At 37.8% G+C, this 19,192-nt stretch overlaps 1 protein-coding gene across 1 annotated transcript in view; it reads right to left on the bottom strand.

Annotated features, from left to right (window-relative positions):
- Window positions 1-19,192, bottom strand: part of KDM5A (lysine demethylase 5A) — a 62,437-nt gene that overhangs the window by 29,887 nt on the left and 13,358 nt on the right. The window contains exons 7-17 of the mRNA XM_040233702.1: window positions 18,046-18,137; window positions 17,287-17,445; window positions 16,111-16,230; window positions 15,217-15,375; window positions 11,822-12,003; window positions 10,309-10,471; window positions 9,109-9,228; window positions 6,279-6,473; window positions 3,873-4,054; window positions 3,382-3,506; window positions 1,080-1,230 (exon numbers count right to left, since the gene is read on the bottom strand). Coding sequence (XP_040089636.1) covers window positions 1,080-1,230; window positions 3,382-3,506; window positions 3,873-4,054; window positions 6,279-6,473; window positions 9,109-9,228; window positions 10,309-10,471; window positions 11,822-12,003; window positions 15,217-15,375; window positions 16,111-16,230; window positions 17,287-17,445; window positions 18,046-18,137 — 1,648 coding nt within the window. The remainder of the gene's footprint in view (window positions 1-1,079; window positions 1,231-3,381; window positions 3,507-3,872; window positions 4,055-6,278; window positions 6,474-9,108; window positions 9,229-10,308; window positions 10,472-11,821; window positions 12,004-15,216; window positions 15,376-16,110; window positions 16,231-17,286; window positions 17,446-18,045; window positions 18,138-19,192) is intronic.

The following is a 19,192-nucleotide window of genomic DNA, read 5'->3' as shown; positions in this document are numbered from 1 at the left end:
TTCCCACAGTAAAATGTTAAGTTCACTGATAAAACTAAATCCTCCATCTCAGGAAACTTAAGATGTAGAACAAAGGCCTTTAACCCAGCTTAGGAGATAATAAACCCTGTGAAACTGACTCCAGATTACGTCTGTACATATACTTTTCTAAGAAAAGGGTCTCTAAGCTTTGGCCAGATTCTCCAAGGTGGGGAGGCGGGGGTAAGAGACCCAGTGACAGGTGCGAAGTCCTGACTGATGATTGGTCTCTCATAAAACAAAAGATTAAAAAATGTACCAAGTAATTAAAAACCCAATGTGAACTGCTATAGAAAAAACTATTCAGACACAAAGAATGTGTTAGGATGAAACACTGCCACAGAAAATGAAACGTGAATTATGTGAAATCCAAGGCATATACTGCCATGCTCCCTAACAGCCTCCCCTGCACCCAGGTCACTCTCTGCTGCCACCTGCCTTCAGCCTGCAGTATCATCTATTTACAAACACTATTACACACCTACTGTGTGCCAGGCATGCTTCAAAGCACAGCAATGAGAAGGATGAAAATCCCACATTCTACTCTAGCATTATCTTCCAGTGGGGTAGGAAAAGGAGGAGGAGATAAGGCAGTAAGTAGATTCGTCTACCAGGAGAAAAACAAAGGAGGAAGGAAGAATAAAAAGGCTGCAGTTTTACAAGGTTGTCCGAGAAGGCCTCTCCAAGAATATGATGTCTAAAAAAGACTTGGAAGAAGCAAGGGAGTAAGCCAGCTGGGTATCCGGGAACATAGCCCCAAGGAGGGCCAAGAGCAAACACGCAGGCCCTAAGCAGAGGACACAGTGAGGGGGAAGGGCAGGGGGAGCAACGGGGAGGGGGAAGGGCAGGGGGAGCATGGGGAGGGGGAAGGGCAGGGGCAGCACAGTGATGATGACGAGCAGGGGAGGTAGTGCAGGCAGAGTAAGAGAAGCGCACAGCAGGAGACAAGGCTGGGGCATTACTTGCGGAGGGTAACACAGCCTCACAGACAATTAAGACTCTGTCATTACTCTGGTCAAAACAAAACAGAAAACCACTAGAGAAATTCTTCTCAGTCTTACCTGTGTTTCTGCTTCTTGCTCAGAAGCAGCTGAGCCACAGAGGCACACGTCTCAGCTTCTTTTACAGCATCCTTAAGTTTTCGAAAGAGATCATTCTCTGGGTATTTCCTATCCTCAGCATCCTCCAGCATTACTCGTAACTCAATCAAATCTGTAAAAACAAAGAGAGCCATATACTATCACCACAGAAAATAAAAAGCCAATCACCAACCAATTAGCAAAAACACTACAGCTGTTAAAATCCCGCCAATACAACTGAAGCTTATGCCGGGTGGCTTGTTCCTAATTCTGAGAATTTCTCAGTTCAGTTCAGTCACTCAGTCGTGTCTGACTCTTTGCGACTTCATGGACTGCAGCACACCAGGCCTCTCTGTCCATCACGAACTCCCGGAGTTTACTCAAACTCATGTCCATTGAGTTGGTGATGTCATCCAACCATCTCATCCTCTGTCATCCACTTCTTCTCCTGCCTTCAATCTTTCCCACCATCAGGGTCTTTTCAGATGAGTCAGCTCTTTGCATCACGTGGCCAAAGCACTGGAGTTTCAGCTTCAGCATTTGTCCTTCAAATGAATATTCAGGACTGATTTCCTTTAGGATGCACTAATTGGATCTCCTTGTAGTCCAAGGGACTCTCAAGAGTCTTCTCCAACACCACAGTTCAAAAGCATCAATTCTTTCTTTATAGTCCAACTCTCACATCCATACACGACTACTGGAAAAACCGTAGCCTTGACTAGACGACCTTTTTGGCAAGGTAATGTCTCTGCTTTTTAATATGCTGTCTAGGTTGGTCATAGCTTTTCTTCCAAGGAGCAAGCATCTTTTAATTTCATGGCGGCAGTCACCATCTGCAATTTGATTTTGGAGCCCAAAAGCATAAAGTCTGTCACTATTTCCCCATCTACTTGCCATGAAGTGATGGGACCAGATGCCATGATCTTAGTTTTCTGAACGATCTGATCTTAGTTTTCATGATCTTAGTTTTTAAGCCAACATTTTCACTCTCTTTTTACTTTCATCAAAAGGCTCTTTAGTTCTTTGCTTTTTGCCGTAAGTGTGGTGTCATCTGCCTATCTGCGGTTATTGATGTTTCTCCGAGCAATCCTGATTCTAGCTTGTGCTTCATCTAGTCCAGTGTTTCTCATGATGTACTCTGCATGTAAGTTAAATAAGCAGGGTGACAATATACAGCCTTGAAGTACTCTTTTCCCGATCTGGAACCAGTCTGTTGTTCCACGTCCAGTTTTAACTGTTGCTTCTTGACCTGTACACAGATTTCTCAGGAGGCAGGTCAGGTGGTCTGGTATTCCCAGCTCTAAGAATTTTCCACAGTTTGTTGTGATCCACACAGTAAAAGGCTTTGGCACAGTCAATGAAACTGAAGTAGATGTTTTTCCGGAACTCTTTTTTGATGACCCAATTGATGTTGGCATTTTGATCTCTGGTTCCTCTGCCTTTTCTAAATCCAGCTTGAACATCTGGAAGTTCTCAGTTCACATCCTGTTGAAGCCTGGCTTGGAGAAAATTGAGCATTACTTTACTAGTGTGTGAACTGAGCATTACTTTACTAGATGAGTGCAACTGTGCTGTAGTTTGGGCATTCTTTGGCATTGCCTTTCTTTGGGATTGGAATGAAAACTGACCTTTTCAAGACCTGTGGCCACTGCTGAGTTTTCCAAATGTGCTGGCATATTGAGTGCAGCACTTTCAACAGCATCATCTTTTAGGATTCGAAATAGCTCAACTGGAATTCCATCACCTCCACTAGCTTTGTTCGTAGTGATGCTTCCTAAGGCCCACTTCATTTCGCATTCCAGGATGTCTGGCTCTAGGTGAGTGACCACACCATTGTGATTATCTGGGTTGTGAAAATCTTTTTTGTATGGTTCTTCTGTGTATTTTTGCCACCTATTAATATCTTCTGCTTCTGTCAGGTCCATACCATTTGTGTCCTTTATTGCGCCCATCTTTGCATGAAATGTTCCCTTGGTAACTCTAATTTTCTTGAAAAAAGAATTGCTCAGTAAGCCATTAATGTGAGTCTACTTGTAACAATGGTTCCCCAGAATATATGATACATCTGCTGTTAGCAATCTGTCTCATTTTATATCAACTTTATCACTTAACGAAAGATTCTCAAACAGGAAATTAAGTCTATAGTCAACCAACCCATTGGTCTCAAATCTCTTATGAAGCCTAGGACTTTTCCTTAATGGAGGAAAAACACATGAAACAAAACAAGATCTCTTTCAAAGTGAAAACCATTTCAGTGTCCGCTTAAAAAAGGAAGAAACTTAACCTTTCTTGTGACTGAAGTTGGCAGATAATGCTTCTGTAACACGACTGACCCACGTGTCATAGGACTGTGCCCTGACCTTCACACCATAGAGCAGAGAAGGGAGGTCCTCAAGTGGGTAGCGATATCTAAAAAGAAGATCACATACAAAAATAAAAACTTTCAAAACCCAACAATAATTTGAAAATAAATTAACATTGAAACAGAATCACCTTAAGGGAAGTACAATGGCCAGGTACACATAAAGAGAAAAACCTAAGCAGCTCACAGAGTTTTAATTCAGAAAAAGACAAGGAATGTGTCACATCAACTTGATAAAGCAACTCATTTTATTCAGTAAGTTTAGGGCCAACTTTAATGGGCTGATCCTCAAGAAAGGAGGCGGATGGGTTAAGAGGTAACCAGAACAAACACAAGGAAGGGCATTACGAACAAGAGTATTAACAATTTTTAAAAAGACTGTAATGGAAGCCTTACAAGAAACGTCTGGATACCTAAGACATTTTTTCTGCATGGGGCAGGGGCACAGATCAGTCGGATGGTAGAGACACACGAGCCGTTCAGGATTACAGGAGCATGTGAGAGCAGAGAGGAAACAGGTGGTCCTGCAGGCTGAACACTGTCGCTCATCATCAGGCACAAGCTCAAACACCTCTTCCTCCGACATCAGGACACCCTGAAATACAACTGATGTCACCTGATCAAGTCTTTCCAGTCTTTCAAGCATCAGAGAACTTAAAGTTGTTAATTTTTTTACTACTCTGACGACATAAACACAGGACATACGATGGCACATCCTCAAAATATTTTCTAAAAACATTGCTAATTTTTTATGAACAAGACTAAACCTTAGTATCTAAGAATGCACATGTGACTGAAAAACTTCTTAAAATGCAGGAAATGCTTACTACAAAGAGGTTAAAAGTCATTTGTTGAAGGAAGGACAGGAAGCAGTAATTGGGAGGTACTTTGAAGATGGCCGATAAGGGTTTCCTTGGGCACAGTAAGCCAAGACTTTTTTATTTGCTAGTATTATTTTTCTAACATATTTTGCCCTAAAAACCTTTTTTAATATACAATTTTGAAAGATTATACCCTATAGTTATTGCAAAATACTGGCTAGCTGATAAAGTTCTATTTCTTGACCATATGGTGATGACAACAAAGGTTGCCACAGAATAATTCATGAAGTTCTATATGTTTTATGTGGTTTTGTTTTCTATTTAACGTAAGAAAAAGACAAATCAAAAAGTACTGTCCCCAGGGACAATATACCCTTGAACTAAAAATTTTAATAGTCTGAAAATAACAGATAGGTACAAACACATGCAAGGATAAAGAGATGTAAAATTACTTAAAACTATGAAAATCAAAGTATAATCTATTTCAACAAGGCATCAAGAATAAGCTAACCTTTTGCATATAAACAACAAAGCCCTATTATATACATCACAGAAAACCATATTCAATATCCTATGATAAACTATAATGGAAAAGAACATTAAAAATGTATATGTGACTGAATTACTCTGCTGTACAGCAGAAATTAAAACACTGTAAATCAACTTGACTTTAATTTAAAAAAATATTAAAACTGGAAAAAAGAAAGCTTATCAAATTCGGTATGCCACTTTAAGAAAGGGCACCTGAAGTGCATTTTACAAAGGCTTCCATTTGATAAATAAGGGGGTCCCCTTTACAGTTTCTACTTACCTGAGCATGGTGTTTACAAACAACTCCACTTTGAGAGCAATCTTCTTTTTTTTCTCCACTTAAACAAGGTAGTGATCTAATAGTTTATTCACTGGCAGACACAACCCAATTCTTTCAATATTTTCTTCTTATCTAGGTATCTCCTGGCTGAACTCTCCTATCTTTTCATTTTCTCATAGAAGCACTTCGTATTTTCTTTAAAAATTACTTTAATACAAAAATGGTTCCAAAATGCATTGCAGGTGTTTCTTATGTTAACAGCTGGCAAACAGGGAATGCTAATACATCATCTGACTACAGCACCTGGCTGCTTTAAGAAATTCTACACCTCTTCCCAAAGCATACTCCAAGGACCACTAACTCTAGAAGGTATTCCACAAAAAACCAAGGAAACTTAGGGGGAGATAAATGCTATGCATCATACCTCTTCCAACTGGAAATTAACAAATACCAGCACATTAAAGGATCAAGTAAGTTTTATAGTAAAGAATTCCACTAAGGGACCTCCATAGTGATCTAGTGGTTAAGAATCCGCCTACCAATACAGGAACACGGATTCAATCCCTGGTCCGGGAACTAAGATCCCACAAGGAATCGTGTATCATGGGAAATAAAGTGGGCTATACAGAGAAGGAGGGAGCATGGTACACAGCCAGTGAGGCTAGCTACATAGGGAGGGTTAGGGAAAATGGGCTAAGACAGGCTGAAAACATATATTTAGTTTCCATTTCAATATGATGTTTAGTTTATCTGAAGCATTCAAAATCCCAACACTGGGTTATTCAGTGCTTCTTATATTCATGATAAACTTAGATTGGAGGGAAAGACAGATTGATTAACTTGGACAATCTGCAATCACCAGAAACACAACTTTTGTTTAATTACAAAGCTGAGAGAACTTGATTTTTCTCACCTAAAGAAACACTATACCTAGGAAAATTTTAAAAATAAATATATACCTAAGAAATTCTACCTGACAGGATTGCATTTTTAAAAATCTGGAGATGCTGACATCAAGATTCCTAAAACTTCAACTTAAACCAAAATGGAAGAAACAAAGATATGAAATCTCCAAACTAGCCATTTCAGTGTTCAACTTCTAGAGGGACTGAAGATGAAAATGGATTCTTTCCACCACAGGTTCAATTTTTAGTGTTTTCCATGAGCAGTGTAATCAGCAAACTCACCATCTGCATCACAGATTCTCTTAACCGTGTCTCCTCCTCAGTCAGGAGCGTCAACTCCTTGCACACCATGGCAGCCAACCCCACGTCTAAGCATTCCGGATCTGCCGCCATCTTGAAGATGAGCTCCTCATGTGAGAAGACACAATGGCGCCTCAGCCGGCGGTAGTGACTCACACACTGACGTCCAATGGGCAACTGAAAACAAGACAAGTTTCTCAAATTAAAGTACTTGCTTATAACATATTCCAGAACAGAACCACTGCTTACCCCAGATCCTCTTTTTTTCTTATAAACAACACAGAACAAGAACGTCCATTTGAATGTAACAGGTAACTATAAATATTAAAACTTTATCGCCCAGCAAGAATTTCACAAAGGCCTTCCCAAAGAAAATCCCCCTAATTCATGATGCTGAGCTTCTAGCCTAAGTGGCTGATTTCCAATCATTACGCAGTTATGCACCTCAAGCATGAGTTTCTTGACACATAAATTAGGCAGAACTCTTTTATACCTGTCACATGGGACTGATCTTAGAGGAAAAGGAAAAAAATTACCAAGCTATAAAGATATAATTGGACATATTCAACATTGATGTTTCCAAAAAACAAAACAAAAAAACCAGATGCTACTACAAAGGAGGGAAAATGGAAGGGAAGGGAAGGAAAAAGCACTAGTTCACATGGACTATTTTTTTATAAGGACCAAAGCAAAGTCCTTATTTTTTATAAGGACTATTTAGATGTTAGCATCTAGAAATTATTTTTAAAACTACCAGCCTGGCCTAGAAAAAATCCAAAGTGCAATCATGAGATTATGTACTTTAATTTTCCTACACGAAATAAATTTCTAAATGATCACTTTTCATAAGCCAACAGATACACTGTCTAAGATAACTTCTAAAAAATCTAACACGCTTTAAATAAAACTGATACTAGCTACACTACACAAACTCTTTCTCTCTCTCCAATTTCTTTCCTTTACTCAAGTGGAAAAACTTGGATGGCTAAAGTTTTTGTTTGTATCTGAAAACCGTAACATCACAGAAAAAATAAAGTCAACCTCTAAGAACCTTTTGGAGCTCGCCTCCATTTTGAGGAAGCAGAGGGGAATCACAGGAATCAGAGTGCCAGAGCACAGTACTATCTCCGAATCCAACACTATTTCCCCACTCTTCCAAAGAAACAATCTTTCCCAAGAAAATACATGTTGAGCTTATGTAGCAAAAAAAAACCATGTTGAGCTTATGTTCGGCATTTATCTTGTCTACCAACAATATACAATTCTTTTTAAATTCTCAGGTATGTAAACATTTCTCAGCCTTAAAGCAAGAGTAAGAAGAAAAACAAAACCATAGGACTTGCAGTTTTTAATTATCACAAGTAAGGAAGCCACATAAAACAGAACTGATTGTGCACTGTAGCTTATAAAAATTTGCACCATCACTTTATTCCAGATATAAAGCTGCTTTTACTTTTCAATTATATCACACTCTTCTCCTAAGGAGTATCAAGGGCTTTCACATATATTACCTCACTTGTCTGAGGTCATTAAGTTTATCTTAGCATTTTTACATAGTAGGTAAAAAAGAATTTAGGACCAGAGAAATTAAAAGTTGCCCAAGATTAGACAGCAGTAATAATGAGCATGTTAGAGGTAGAATCATTTCCAACTCATCTCTGAATCACCTACATTTCCACACTGTATCTACCTGGCCAAGGAACAAGTAGATCATAAACACTTAATAAACGTAAGCTGAGTTTTCCAAAATATAGTGCAAGTCCAAGACAAAGTCTTAAGCTCTGTTTTGCCCTTGCTACTTTCTAATATGTAAGAAGTTTAGAATGACTAGGCCGAGTAGGATTGTTCATTATTCAATTTCATTCATTAGCCAAGGAAACAAATGACTAATTAGTCCTCCAGGCTCCTCTGTCCATGGGATTTTGCAGGCAAGAAAACTGGAGTGGGTAGCCATTTCCTTCTCCATGGCATCTTCCCAACCCAGGGATTGAACCTGGGTCTCCTCCACTGCAGGCAGATTCTTTACTAAGCCACCGGGGAAGCCCAATTATGAAGTTTAACAAACTAAGGTGCCCATAGAAAATGTAAGATCCAATATTACTAAAAAAAAAAAAAAAAAAAATCCCCAAAATGTCAGGAGAGGTGACAAACAACAGAATAATCTCATTAAAGGAAAAATAAAGTCAAATAGTGTATTACAAAGTTTACAGTTTTATGTCCCCAACAAGATGTAAAAGCTACTAATTACTTTTTTATATCTACTTCATTTACAAGCAAAATAGCAATCAATGGCAACATCATCTATACAAAAGTGTAGCCCATAAAGATCTCAGTATCATGGCTACCCTTTAAAATAATCTTTTTAAAAAGAATATAGAAAACATAAAATGCCAAGAAGAATAAAATCAACTAATTATCTATCAGAAGGAAAATAATAAAGGGATATTTTAAGATAAAAATCAGAACTAGCTATTTGATATGGTACAATTAATTCCCAAAGATCTGGTCACCTTTATAAAATCCAAAAAGTGCTCAGAGAAACCAGAGACTAGAGGAATTATGTTCACTCAGAGAAGATTCAGAAAACATCAACTGCTCATTTAAAATTCAAACAGAACAAGATAGTAACGAATGAAAAGAACTATAAAACCTTCCAAATAAAAACTACCTGGAACTTTCTAAATTGCAGCAGACATCCCAATCCCTACTGAATACTCATAAACCTCCCCTCCCAGCTAAGCAAACACAGCAATTACAATGCATCTCCAGGGGTGTTAGTAGACGTACAACAGCCACTTGCTATAGAACAGACCCAGTCAGCAGTGCAGAAGTTCACGGCCTCGGCGAAGTTGTAGCCTTGGTTAAACCCGGAGTGATAGGCCCGAGGGAACGTCACCACAAACTCGCCAGCACACTGATTGGTCCTGTACACCTAAACGCAAATCAGAAACAGGATACGAAAGCAGAAGAAAACAAAATGAAAACAACAGAAAAGGGAGACATTTCACCAGTTTCAGAAGAGCTTTTTAAACTTGACAACAATAAACTATTAAGCTACACATACCAAAAAATAACATCACGGTTGAAAAAGCTGTCAGTTTCACCTTCTTATAATATTATGTCACTGATAAATTAAAATAATTCATGACAAGAATTCACAGCCCAAGGAAATTTTCAAGGAGAAAACATTCCTCTCACTGAGCTACTACTAGTTTCCTAATTTGATGACATTTTTACAATTAAGTTTTCTTTTATTCCTTTTATTCCTATGGTGTACACAGTGGGAAAGGATGAATTTCACTGTTTTTGCATGATTTTTTGGGGGGAAACTAACTGATTAGCTCCTATGTCATACGGAGAGATCCTCAAATCAGTTTTCCTGAATCTCTTGGTTTTATGATAATAATATGTCTTTTGAAAAGTCCAAGATTCTCTACAAATTAACTCTTTAAAGACAAGGTAACATTATCATCACCCAATCTCCTTTCTCATTAAGGTTATGATAACTATTTGACTACATGCAGCAAACACTGAATTTATACTTTATCAAATATTAGTACAATTTAAAAGTAATAATCATTTTCAAAACTAAATTTAAAAGTAGAAAAGGTGTTCATTGTGTATTTGTACTTCATTATCTCATACAAAAAAAGGCTATAAAATCTTTATATGAAAGATGGAAATATGAGCTCCACAGAGATAAGGATCAGTTATTAGAACTACCACTTAAAGACACTGCTACTTTGATTAAATGGGGATAATAAAGAAAATAAGATGTTTACTAAAACCAAGATATACTGAAAACAAGGTTATTCTGACAGGCTGCTGTACATAAGGTATGATTCACATTTCATAACAACCCATTCTTAATGAAATAAATGTTGTTCCCTTCGGAGTATAAATTCTAATTTGGCTAGAAGAGGACACGATTTTATTCCCCATTATAAAACCAAGCATACATTATGATATACGTTAACTTTAAAATACTGAAGGGAGATGCAAAAAGACTCACCGGTACCCCATGCTCCATCAACACGTTGGGGTTCATGATGGTGACTAACTGATGCAGGAGGTCAGGCTGGGACTCAAACAGCTCAGGGGCCAGCTCCCTCATCACCTCCTCCAGCTGCTCTGCAGCATGAGACGGCACGCCATACCATGTCTTTGGCTCTCCCCTAGCAAAGAAGTAACTGTTTATCCAGGCAGAGCACGGTGCCCATGAGGCCAGGTCTCAGACTCAAATCCACTAAACTGTAATTAACTTTGTCTTGCTCTGTGGCCATAGATTATGGATCTTGAATCCTACCAACCATTTCAAAAATCTGTGCTACTATTCACAACAGGAGGTAAGGCAAGAGTATACGGACAGGTGGGTACGTAGTTTTCACTACGGAAAGGCAAGTCGAATGAACTCTTTAAGGTCGAGCAGTAAACAGCATCTTCAAACAGGAAAGATGCTACAGGAAAAGCAACTATTGTACCAAAGGATACTGACATACTGCCTGATTCACAGGTTGACTGGACATTCCAATTATCCCCATCATCATCAAAGTAAAAGTCAATGCCCTATAGAATATGTCTGTACAACTTCATGGAGTTCAACATTACTATCCAAGGAAATAAGCCAAGGAGAGACATTGCTAAAATCCCGAATAATACTTATGAATCTTACAAATTGTTGAAATCCTGAGTTCTATCTATGAATCTTAAGGACCAAACACTTGGCATCAGTAATACATCAGACTTCAGTGGACTAGAGTTTACTTATAATACTAATTGAAGTTCAAGGAAATTGATTTAATTAGTCATGCAATCTACAGAATAACTTAAATCGTAATACAACCCACCGTGCTGTCTCTAATAGAAACTTACAGCAATGACTGAAAATGTTCTGTATCTATGCTAGCCAATACCAGGGTCACCAGTCACAAGTGACAATTAAGCACTTAAAATGTGGTTAATGCAAATGATGAAGTAAACTTTTAATTTTAAACAACCACACGTGGCTGGAAGTTATCATATTGCAAAGCACAGGGATGAAAGAAAGAAAACCATTAGTTTGCACAGTCTGACCTGAGCAGTATCTTTCAAATGGAAAGAAAAATACCATTTGGTTAAGATTGGAATACTGGACAAGGAACTGGGTAAGTAAATACAAACAAAAACCAACAAAAAACCTTAATGAATACACATGTGACATAGGCATTTAATTTCAAATACTGAAGGTTAGTCAGATCTTGACTATATAAACTTTAAGTATCATGCCTTGTATATCAAAAGTTAAATCAAATAAATGTTCCCTGTACACTGACTACTAAGAATCATCTGGTCTAAAACCCGGGGCTTGGCTGCACACACGTGAAGAGTGGAAGTGTCAGAGACGCTGTACCCTGAGACCCCACCTTATATACCTACTTTGGGTAGAACACACTTTAAAGTCAGTTCTCCCCAACACATCACCTAATATTATCACACCTTTAGAAAGGTCACCAAGTGTGCGTGCTGTTAACAAAGACTGTGCATACCAGTGCAGGTAGTTGATGGAATAGCTCCAGTGATCTTCAATGTGCCAGCAAAAGGAGGAGAAGCACATCCCCACATAGAGCCACGGCACCTTCATGCCAGAGATGTCCACGTTGATATGTGCCAGAACAGACTGCTCTAGCACAGGCATGTTATTCAAGTTCCAACCAGAAACAGCGTATTCCTACAGAAGGAGAACAGTGTAGATGAGAGCAGAAATGACAAGAGCCCAACAGATATCTCAAGAGAGTCTTTAAAAACAAAAGTAAAAATTGTGTTAAGTCACAATCATCTAGTCCACAGAATCTGTGCTCCTTGCTCTCTACGTGTAACTCATATTTCTAAATATTTAATCCTATCTCCTAAGTGACATTTACATTTCCCTTTAATTATTCCAGCTATCTCTGGCTTACTCTACGCATATAAGGCTTATTACTACTTCCCACCCACCCCCACAGCTTACCAGTAAAATACTGAGATTCATTTTAATAGGTTGATATTGTATTTCTACTTTATCCCTGGTAGCATAACTTACCAAAATGTTTATCGATATATTTATGGTGCCAAGATACTGTGAGGACAAAATGGAATAGGGTACAGAATCCTGAATCTGTGGCAACAGTGAAGACCAAGATGGTGCAGAAAGTCAGCACCCCCAACCCCAACCATGTGCTCAGTAACATCCAATTCTTTGTGACCCCGTGGACTGTAGCCCACTAGGCTCCTTTGTCCATGGGATTTTACAGGCAAGAATCCTGGGTAATCACACTACAAACACATCTATTAACAACAACAAAAAATTTTTTTTGTTTCACCAAAGAGTTCAAGAGAAAAAAGAAATTGTAATTTCCAAAAAACAAAGAAAGCACAGCCAGAATGAAAAAGGAAAGGTGCTGAGTTTTCAGAGGTTTCTAACTGGATATAAGCTCTGGACATGAGCTTCAAACACCAACTTCTGAAGCCATTATGTGGCAGAGACTTAAAATGCTATCATCCTTGTGGCAAACAGTTCTCAAAGGGGCCTAAGGAACCCAAGTGGAGTATAAGGAATCCAGGAGACCCACAAAATCGAACTACTTTCATAACAACGCTATCTGCCTTTTTTCACTGTCGTTCTTGCAGGAGTGTAGTTGCGTTTTCAGAGGATATGTGATGTGATACTACAGAAGTCTGAATGCAGAAACAAGAGAATCCAACTACCTTCTATTAGAAGGCTGGTAATGGCTGAACCCAGATGCCAGGGAGGAAGGGAGAGAAATTCATTATTATGTTAACTTTTAACATAATATGTGAAAGTTTCTATAATACAGAGATTAAAACCCTCAAAGTAAAAGGGTTAAATAACCAGTGACAAAGCTGAAGAGAGAATCTGTGAATGAGATAATCTATGAACATTTCCCTAATGTGATTATCTTAACCTGTGCTCTACTATGACAGGAGGGAAAAAACCAATAATAAGGCTAAAATAAGAAGACAGCCGAAAGACACAGCTTTTGATCATAAATAAAAATGAAAATCCCACTCAGCACATGTTAAGTAGTCAGATATTTCTGACTGGACAAGTTGGCATGATAAAGAATGAGACTGTACCATGAATAAACTGGGTCAGTGATACTGTAGGGAGTTACAATGGACTGGTCAGGGCAAGACGGGACTCAAACAAGGCAAGCCAGGGTTGGAACAATGTGAGCATGCACATTCCCATTCCTGTTTCAGAACATGATTTGTAGGCATGATGCTTACCTGCTCACAGAGACATACTACATAGGGAAGGATACAACAAGAGAAGATGAAACAGGGTCTTCCGTCTAACTAGAGACCTGGGTACGAAGGAGACTTCTAATCATGAAGAACTTTTGGAATGGTGATGTGGGGAGGTTGGGCAGTTCCCTCCACAGAAAACAAGGATAGAACTGAACATGATTATCAGAACAATCATTTCAAGAAACCAGAATGCAATCAAAGCCAAAAAATTGAGAAGTATTTAGTCTTAAGAAACTAAAAGAAGGCTAAATAAAGACACTCTCACATAAGCAAAGACAAGAATTCACTGCTAGCAGACCTACTACAAATAGGAACAGTCCAGGAGGCTCAAATAAAAAGTATTCTGGACCCCCAGGAATGAGAGAGTACCAGAAAGGGTGTATATGCGTAATGATGTAAAAAAGACTGTCAAATTCTTTTTTCTGAATTTTTTAAAGACCATAAGATGGTTTAAAGCAATACTATACTGCCATGTTGGTGTATTATACGATATGCAGATACAACACACAATACACAAAAGAGAAAAGCAAATGAAAAGACAGTTTCCAAGTTTCTAATTTACCAGAAGTCAATATTGAAATGAAGTAGAATGTGATCAGTTAAAGACAGACACTGTTGATGAAGCTGTTTTTTTTTTAAAGCTGTATACTATAATTCTTAGAAAACCACTAAATAACTCAAAATATGTATCTCCCCCCAAAAAATTTCAGGCCAATTAAAATGGTATGATGAATACCTCTTGAACACCAAAAGAAGGCGATGAGAGAGAGAGAGAGAGGAGCAAAAACACAGGAGACAGAGAAAGCAGCAAGACGGCAGATATAAACCAACCACATTAAGTTTAAATGGACTGAACACTCCAACTAAAGTCAACCTTCACACTAGATTTTTAAAAAGCAAGATTCAAGCACATGCTGCCTATAAGAGTTCACACTAGATTTTTAAAAAGCAAGATTCAAGCATATGCTGCCTATAAGAGACACAGGCCAGATTCCAAAATACAAACAGCTTCAAGGTGAAACAATGGAAAGAGATATACTATGCCAATGGTAACAAGAGACCTAGAGGGGCCATATTTTAAACTATGTATCCTTCTCCACTATGTACCTTTTTTTTTCTTACCATGTGTAGGAAAACAGGAAATAGAATTCTCAACTGTTGCCAAATATAAAGGAAAAGAAAGTGACAAAGATCAAAGTAAGAGAAAAAGAAATAAATGATCATCTTACTTCAGCTTTACTTTTAAAGATCATCTGTTATAATTTAAATGCATATTTGAAAACCTACCTGCCCCGATGTTGAAGGAAACCTAACTGTGGACCTACCGGTGAAATGTATTTTTTTTCTAAAGTCATTATCTACATTTCCAAACAGAGAGAGCTACGCAAAATCTTTTAACTGGAGTTAAGTTTTAAACTAACTAAACTGGTTTTAAAATGAAAAGTTAAATGATTTTTAAAGTTACTTTGAATTTATTGTTTTCAAAACGGAAGATTATTTGTAATGTCCAAATTCTACATATTTAGTGTTTTAAATGAATGTGGTCCCTAGGATTAAAGAAAGGCCATTTTCTACTAGCAAAGGCTGAGTTGGCCACAGGTAAGAAGTATGGACACTACTACATGCTCTGCACCTCTTCTTCCGGCAGCATCTTTCTGCGGCCATCCTTCACAGGAAATCCGCTCCCAAAGTCTTTTGAGGAAATGTCAGCTCCATACTCTACAATAACGTCTTCTTCAATGCTGCTCACCAGCCGCCAGAATTCCTTTTCTACCAGTTCTGTGGGGACCATCTACACATGGAAAACAGAGACAACAGATTACAAGTTCAATACAATCATAACCCACTATAATATAACACACAGGTCAACTGAACAAAACCCATGAAAAAACAGAAGCCCTCTCAATCCTCAGAGTTGAAAAGACTGCATGCAGTCTTAGCTTTTCTGATTGAGAATGGGGAAAAGCTAAAGACGACTTAGATGAAAAACACAATGAAAACAAACAAAAAAAAACACCACACAAAAAAACACAATGAACTTGAACTGCTTTCTTCTGCAAGCTGCTTTCCAACTAAGAAGGATAAAGATGACCCAGGACACAATGAAGAAAAAGGAAATACAAAAATCAAGGCTGAATTTTAATAGCTTTAGAAAATTATTTTATGGCGATTTTTTAAAGCCCAAGAAGCCCCAGAAAAAGAAGCAAACCTCCTAGTACAAATAGCTAAATAAAAGCAGCAACTGCCACATCTTCCATGCTTGTGTGAAAAGGACTGTGCCCAGAGGGTCCACAAACAAGGGAAAGACAGAAGTCAATTTCTCAACAGGAGAGTGCACACTGCCACAAGAGAAAGTTGAAGAAACAGAAGCAGACCCCAGGCCCCTGATCCTCAGATCTGGTGTTCTATCATCTTTTTTATGCTGATTCTGTTTTACACAAAATAACGGAAGCTTTTAAAAAGCAAAACAAAAGCTTTGGACTCAGACAAATCTTTCATACTTCCCCAAAGTGACCTAAATACTCACATGGACCGGCATATTGAAATAGTCAGACTTAAAATTATCTGCCATCTCTCCAAAGCTCTGAAGTGTATACTCTCGTACGGCTTGTTCAAATCCAAAAGCTTCTCTAGGTTTATTACATTCCTGGGAAGAAAAAAATATCTAAGATTAACTTTACTGACACTGAAGAACGTATAAGGCTCTCAGGTATGACCTTCTTTGATCATTTTCCAAGGTGAACCAAATCCAGTCAACTCTAGACCACAAAACAGGTATTAATTACTTTCAGTGTGGAACCAGGCAATAATGTTCTGAAACCTCAATTGCATTTTCATGCCTTCCAGAGGAAGGTGGTCATGAGACAGCTTCAGGCTTGGAGATGGCATTAAGCTCTGGCATCAAGACACACACCTGGAGGGCTACCAACCTGGAATCAAGCCCAGAGATGTCTATCATCCTTGGTGGAAAAAACAAACGTTCAGGGAGGGAGGAAAGGTAATGGAGAAAGGGACAGTCACCGGGTTGCTAGGACACCCAGAGAGAAGAATGTTTTTTTTTTCTACTATCATGACCAATTTCTTAACACAGACTTAGAATGGAACTGCTTCTGAATCACCTAATGTTGAAAATAATAAAAAATAACTAAAAGATAATAAACATATGCTTTCAATGTATCTAAATACACCCAGCCAACTGTTTCCCTTCAACATTCTATCATATTTTGTTAAAATAAACACACCAGGCATTTCATGACAGTGACATTACTATAATCTTTCAATAACAAATTTAGTACAATCAAGCCACAGTTTAAACAAGTTAACAGTTTATGTGGCAGCATGAAAACTGGATGCATAGATCCTAAGTTCTAGAGCTTCATATCTGAGTTTTAGTTTTTTTTTTTAATTAAAGAAAAAACAAATAACCTACGGATTTTCTCCACTTTTATTGTTTTCCCGGAATATGAATAGTCTAGCAAAAGTCTCATTCATCTGTAGCAAAAGAGTTATCAAACCACAGTCAGAAAAAAACACTTAAAAAAACAGAACTGTTACATTTCCAGTCACTGTCACTCTTTTAAAAAGCCTAGCAATTTCAAGCTCTGAAAAACAAAGACAGAGGAGAAGCAGCTTCATGGGAAGTGCTGACTGTACACTCTATGCATGTTTTTCTTCCTTTCAAAAGGTAAGGTTGGGTGTGTACCTCGGCCACACACTTAGGACACCTCCAGTCGCCCTTGGGCACGTCAGGCAGTGGGGGAATTAAACAGAACGTATGGTAGCTGTCATCACACCCGTCACACAGCAGCAGCTTATCTTCATTGTTTCCCCGACCACAAAACATACAAACATATAGATCAACCTGTTAACAACAAAATAAAGTAACATGAAAGTTTATTAATAAGTTTATTAAAAAGCAGTATTAAATCTTTACCAGGAATGCCTTAATTGAAACAAAATACTGTACACTAAAAAATGAATGTAAGTCCTGAATGCTTATTTTAAATAACAGTATATAAACAGCTTTGCAAAACTTCCTGAATTTCCTCAGAGCTTCTACAAGCAAGTTAATAAAAGTGTAACAAGTTATCGGAGTACAGGACCACTACAAATCTAGGGTACTTGAATGTCAATTTCTATAAATAAAATAAACCATGTCACTCTTCCTACACACAAATGCTCTTCACTGGTAGAGGGCTGAGGACCGAGCACTAATACAGCCAAGGGTTGACAGAGTCATCCTCTCGCTCACTCATTCACTAGGTATATGACTCAGGAACCGTCTGTGTGTATGCCACAAAGCAAGGTTAATGTGATATACACCAAAGCTGAAGCTTCAGATGCACTAAGTCTTCTGACTAAGTGAACTAACTAAACGACATACCAGACACAGCAAGGTAAAAAAAGCAAAACTAAAATAAAAAGAAATCCTTTCCCTCCTAACACATCTCAGAACACTTACAAAGTTAACAGAGAGAGTTCCTTTCCGTTGTCTCATTTGCATGTTAAATGCGTCTGACCTGTTGGTAACTTTTCGTCTTCGGGAGACCTCATCTTGAAATAAAAATAATTATATAATAATAGTAAAAACTAATGTTGAGAGCTTACCATGGACCAGACACTATTTTAAATTATTTAAATTAGTTCAAATCTCACAACACTATGAGGCAGATAAATTATTATCCCCCAGTGAAGATAAAGAATATGAAGAACAGAGAAGTTAGGTAACCTGCCCAAATTCACAAAGCGAGTCAGTAGCAGATTTGGGATTCTAGTCCAGGCAATTGAGCTGCAGAGAGTTTAAGTACTAATTCTGTATTGCCCACTTGTAGAACTTATCAGGAACTAATTTGAGACTAGTATTAAGATCACTGCCAGCCAATACAATTACAAACATAAAAATGATAAGGTGCTTAATTTTTAAAAGAGTAATAGTAAACACTGTAATATATTAAGCAAGTCTGATCATACTGAATATTTGGTGATAGAACAATATTATCTGATCAACCAGAGTTCAGTCCAGAATTGGAATCATGACTTAAGTCATATCATAAAATGCATAAAAATCAATATGACTTGTGATCACAGTATTCCATTAAATTGTTATACAGTAAAAACACATCCAACACAATCTTCATCAACTTGAGTCTTAAAATTGACATGTACTTATCTCTGAGTTAGCAATGTTACTCACATGCTAATTCTAATAGGCTAAGCTGGGAGCACCAGCCATTATTCAAATAGATTACTTAAATGAAGTGGTGTAATATACATCAAGGCAATTATAGAAAAATATAATTAGAATCTAAATTATTAGCTCTCCCTAGTATATTCTGATTCTAAAGGTCAGAGAGACTCCTCTATTTCTTTTTAAATTTAAAAATAGCAAGCTTTAGATCACCAGGAAAGAATCATTAATTTCACCATTCTCTTATAAATTAGCCTTTAGAAACAATAATTTGTGTCAAGTGGGAGGAGGAAATGGAGGAGGAAATTTTCTCCCAAAATAGTATAAAAATTTAACATACTATGGCTTCTCACACCTTAAGATTATCTGCCATTAAAAAGGTGATTTGTCTGGGAATCATGCTGCAAGTCTACAATACAAT

This window comes from Oryx dammah, unplaced genomic scaffold (assembly GCF_014754425.2).
Source record: "Oryx dammah isolate SB20612 unplaced genomic scaffold, SCBI_Odam_1.1 HiC_scaffold_29, whole genome shotgun sequence".
Taxonomy (NCBI): domain Eukaryota; kingdom Metazoa; phylum Chordata; class Mammalia; order Artiodactyla; family Bovidae; genus Oryx; species Oryx dammah.
The sequence above is the reverse complement of the archived record's forward strand: the minus strand, read 5'-3'. Positions and strand labels throughout refer to the sequence as shown.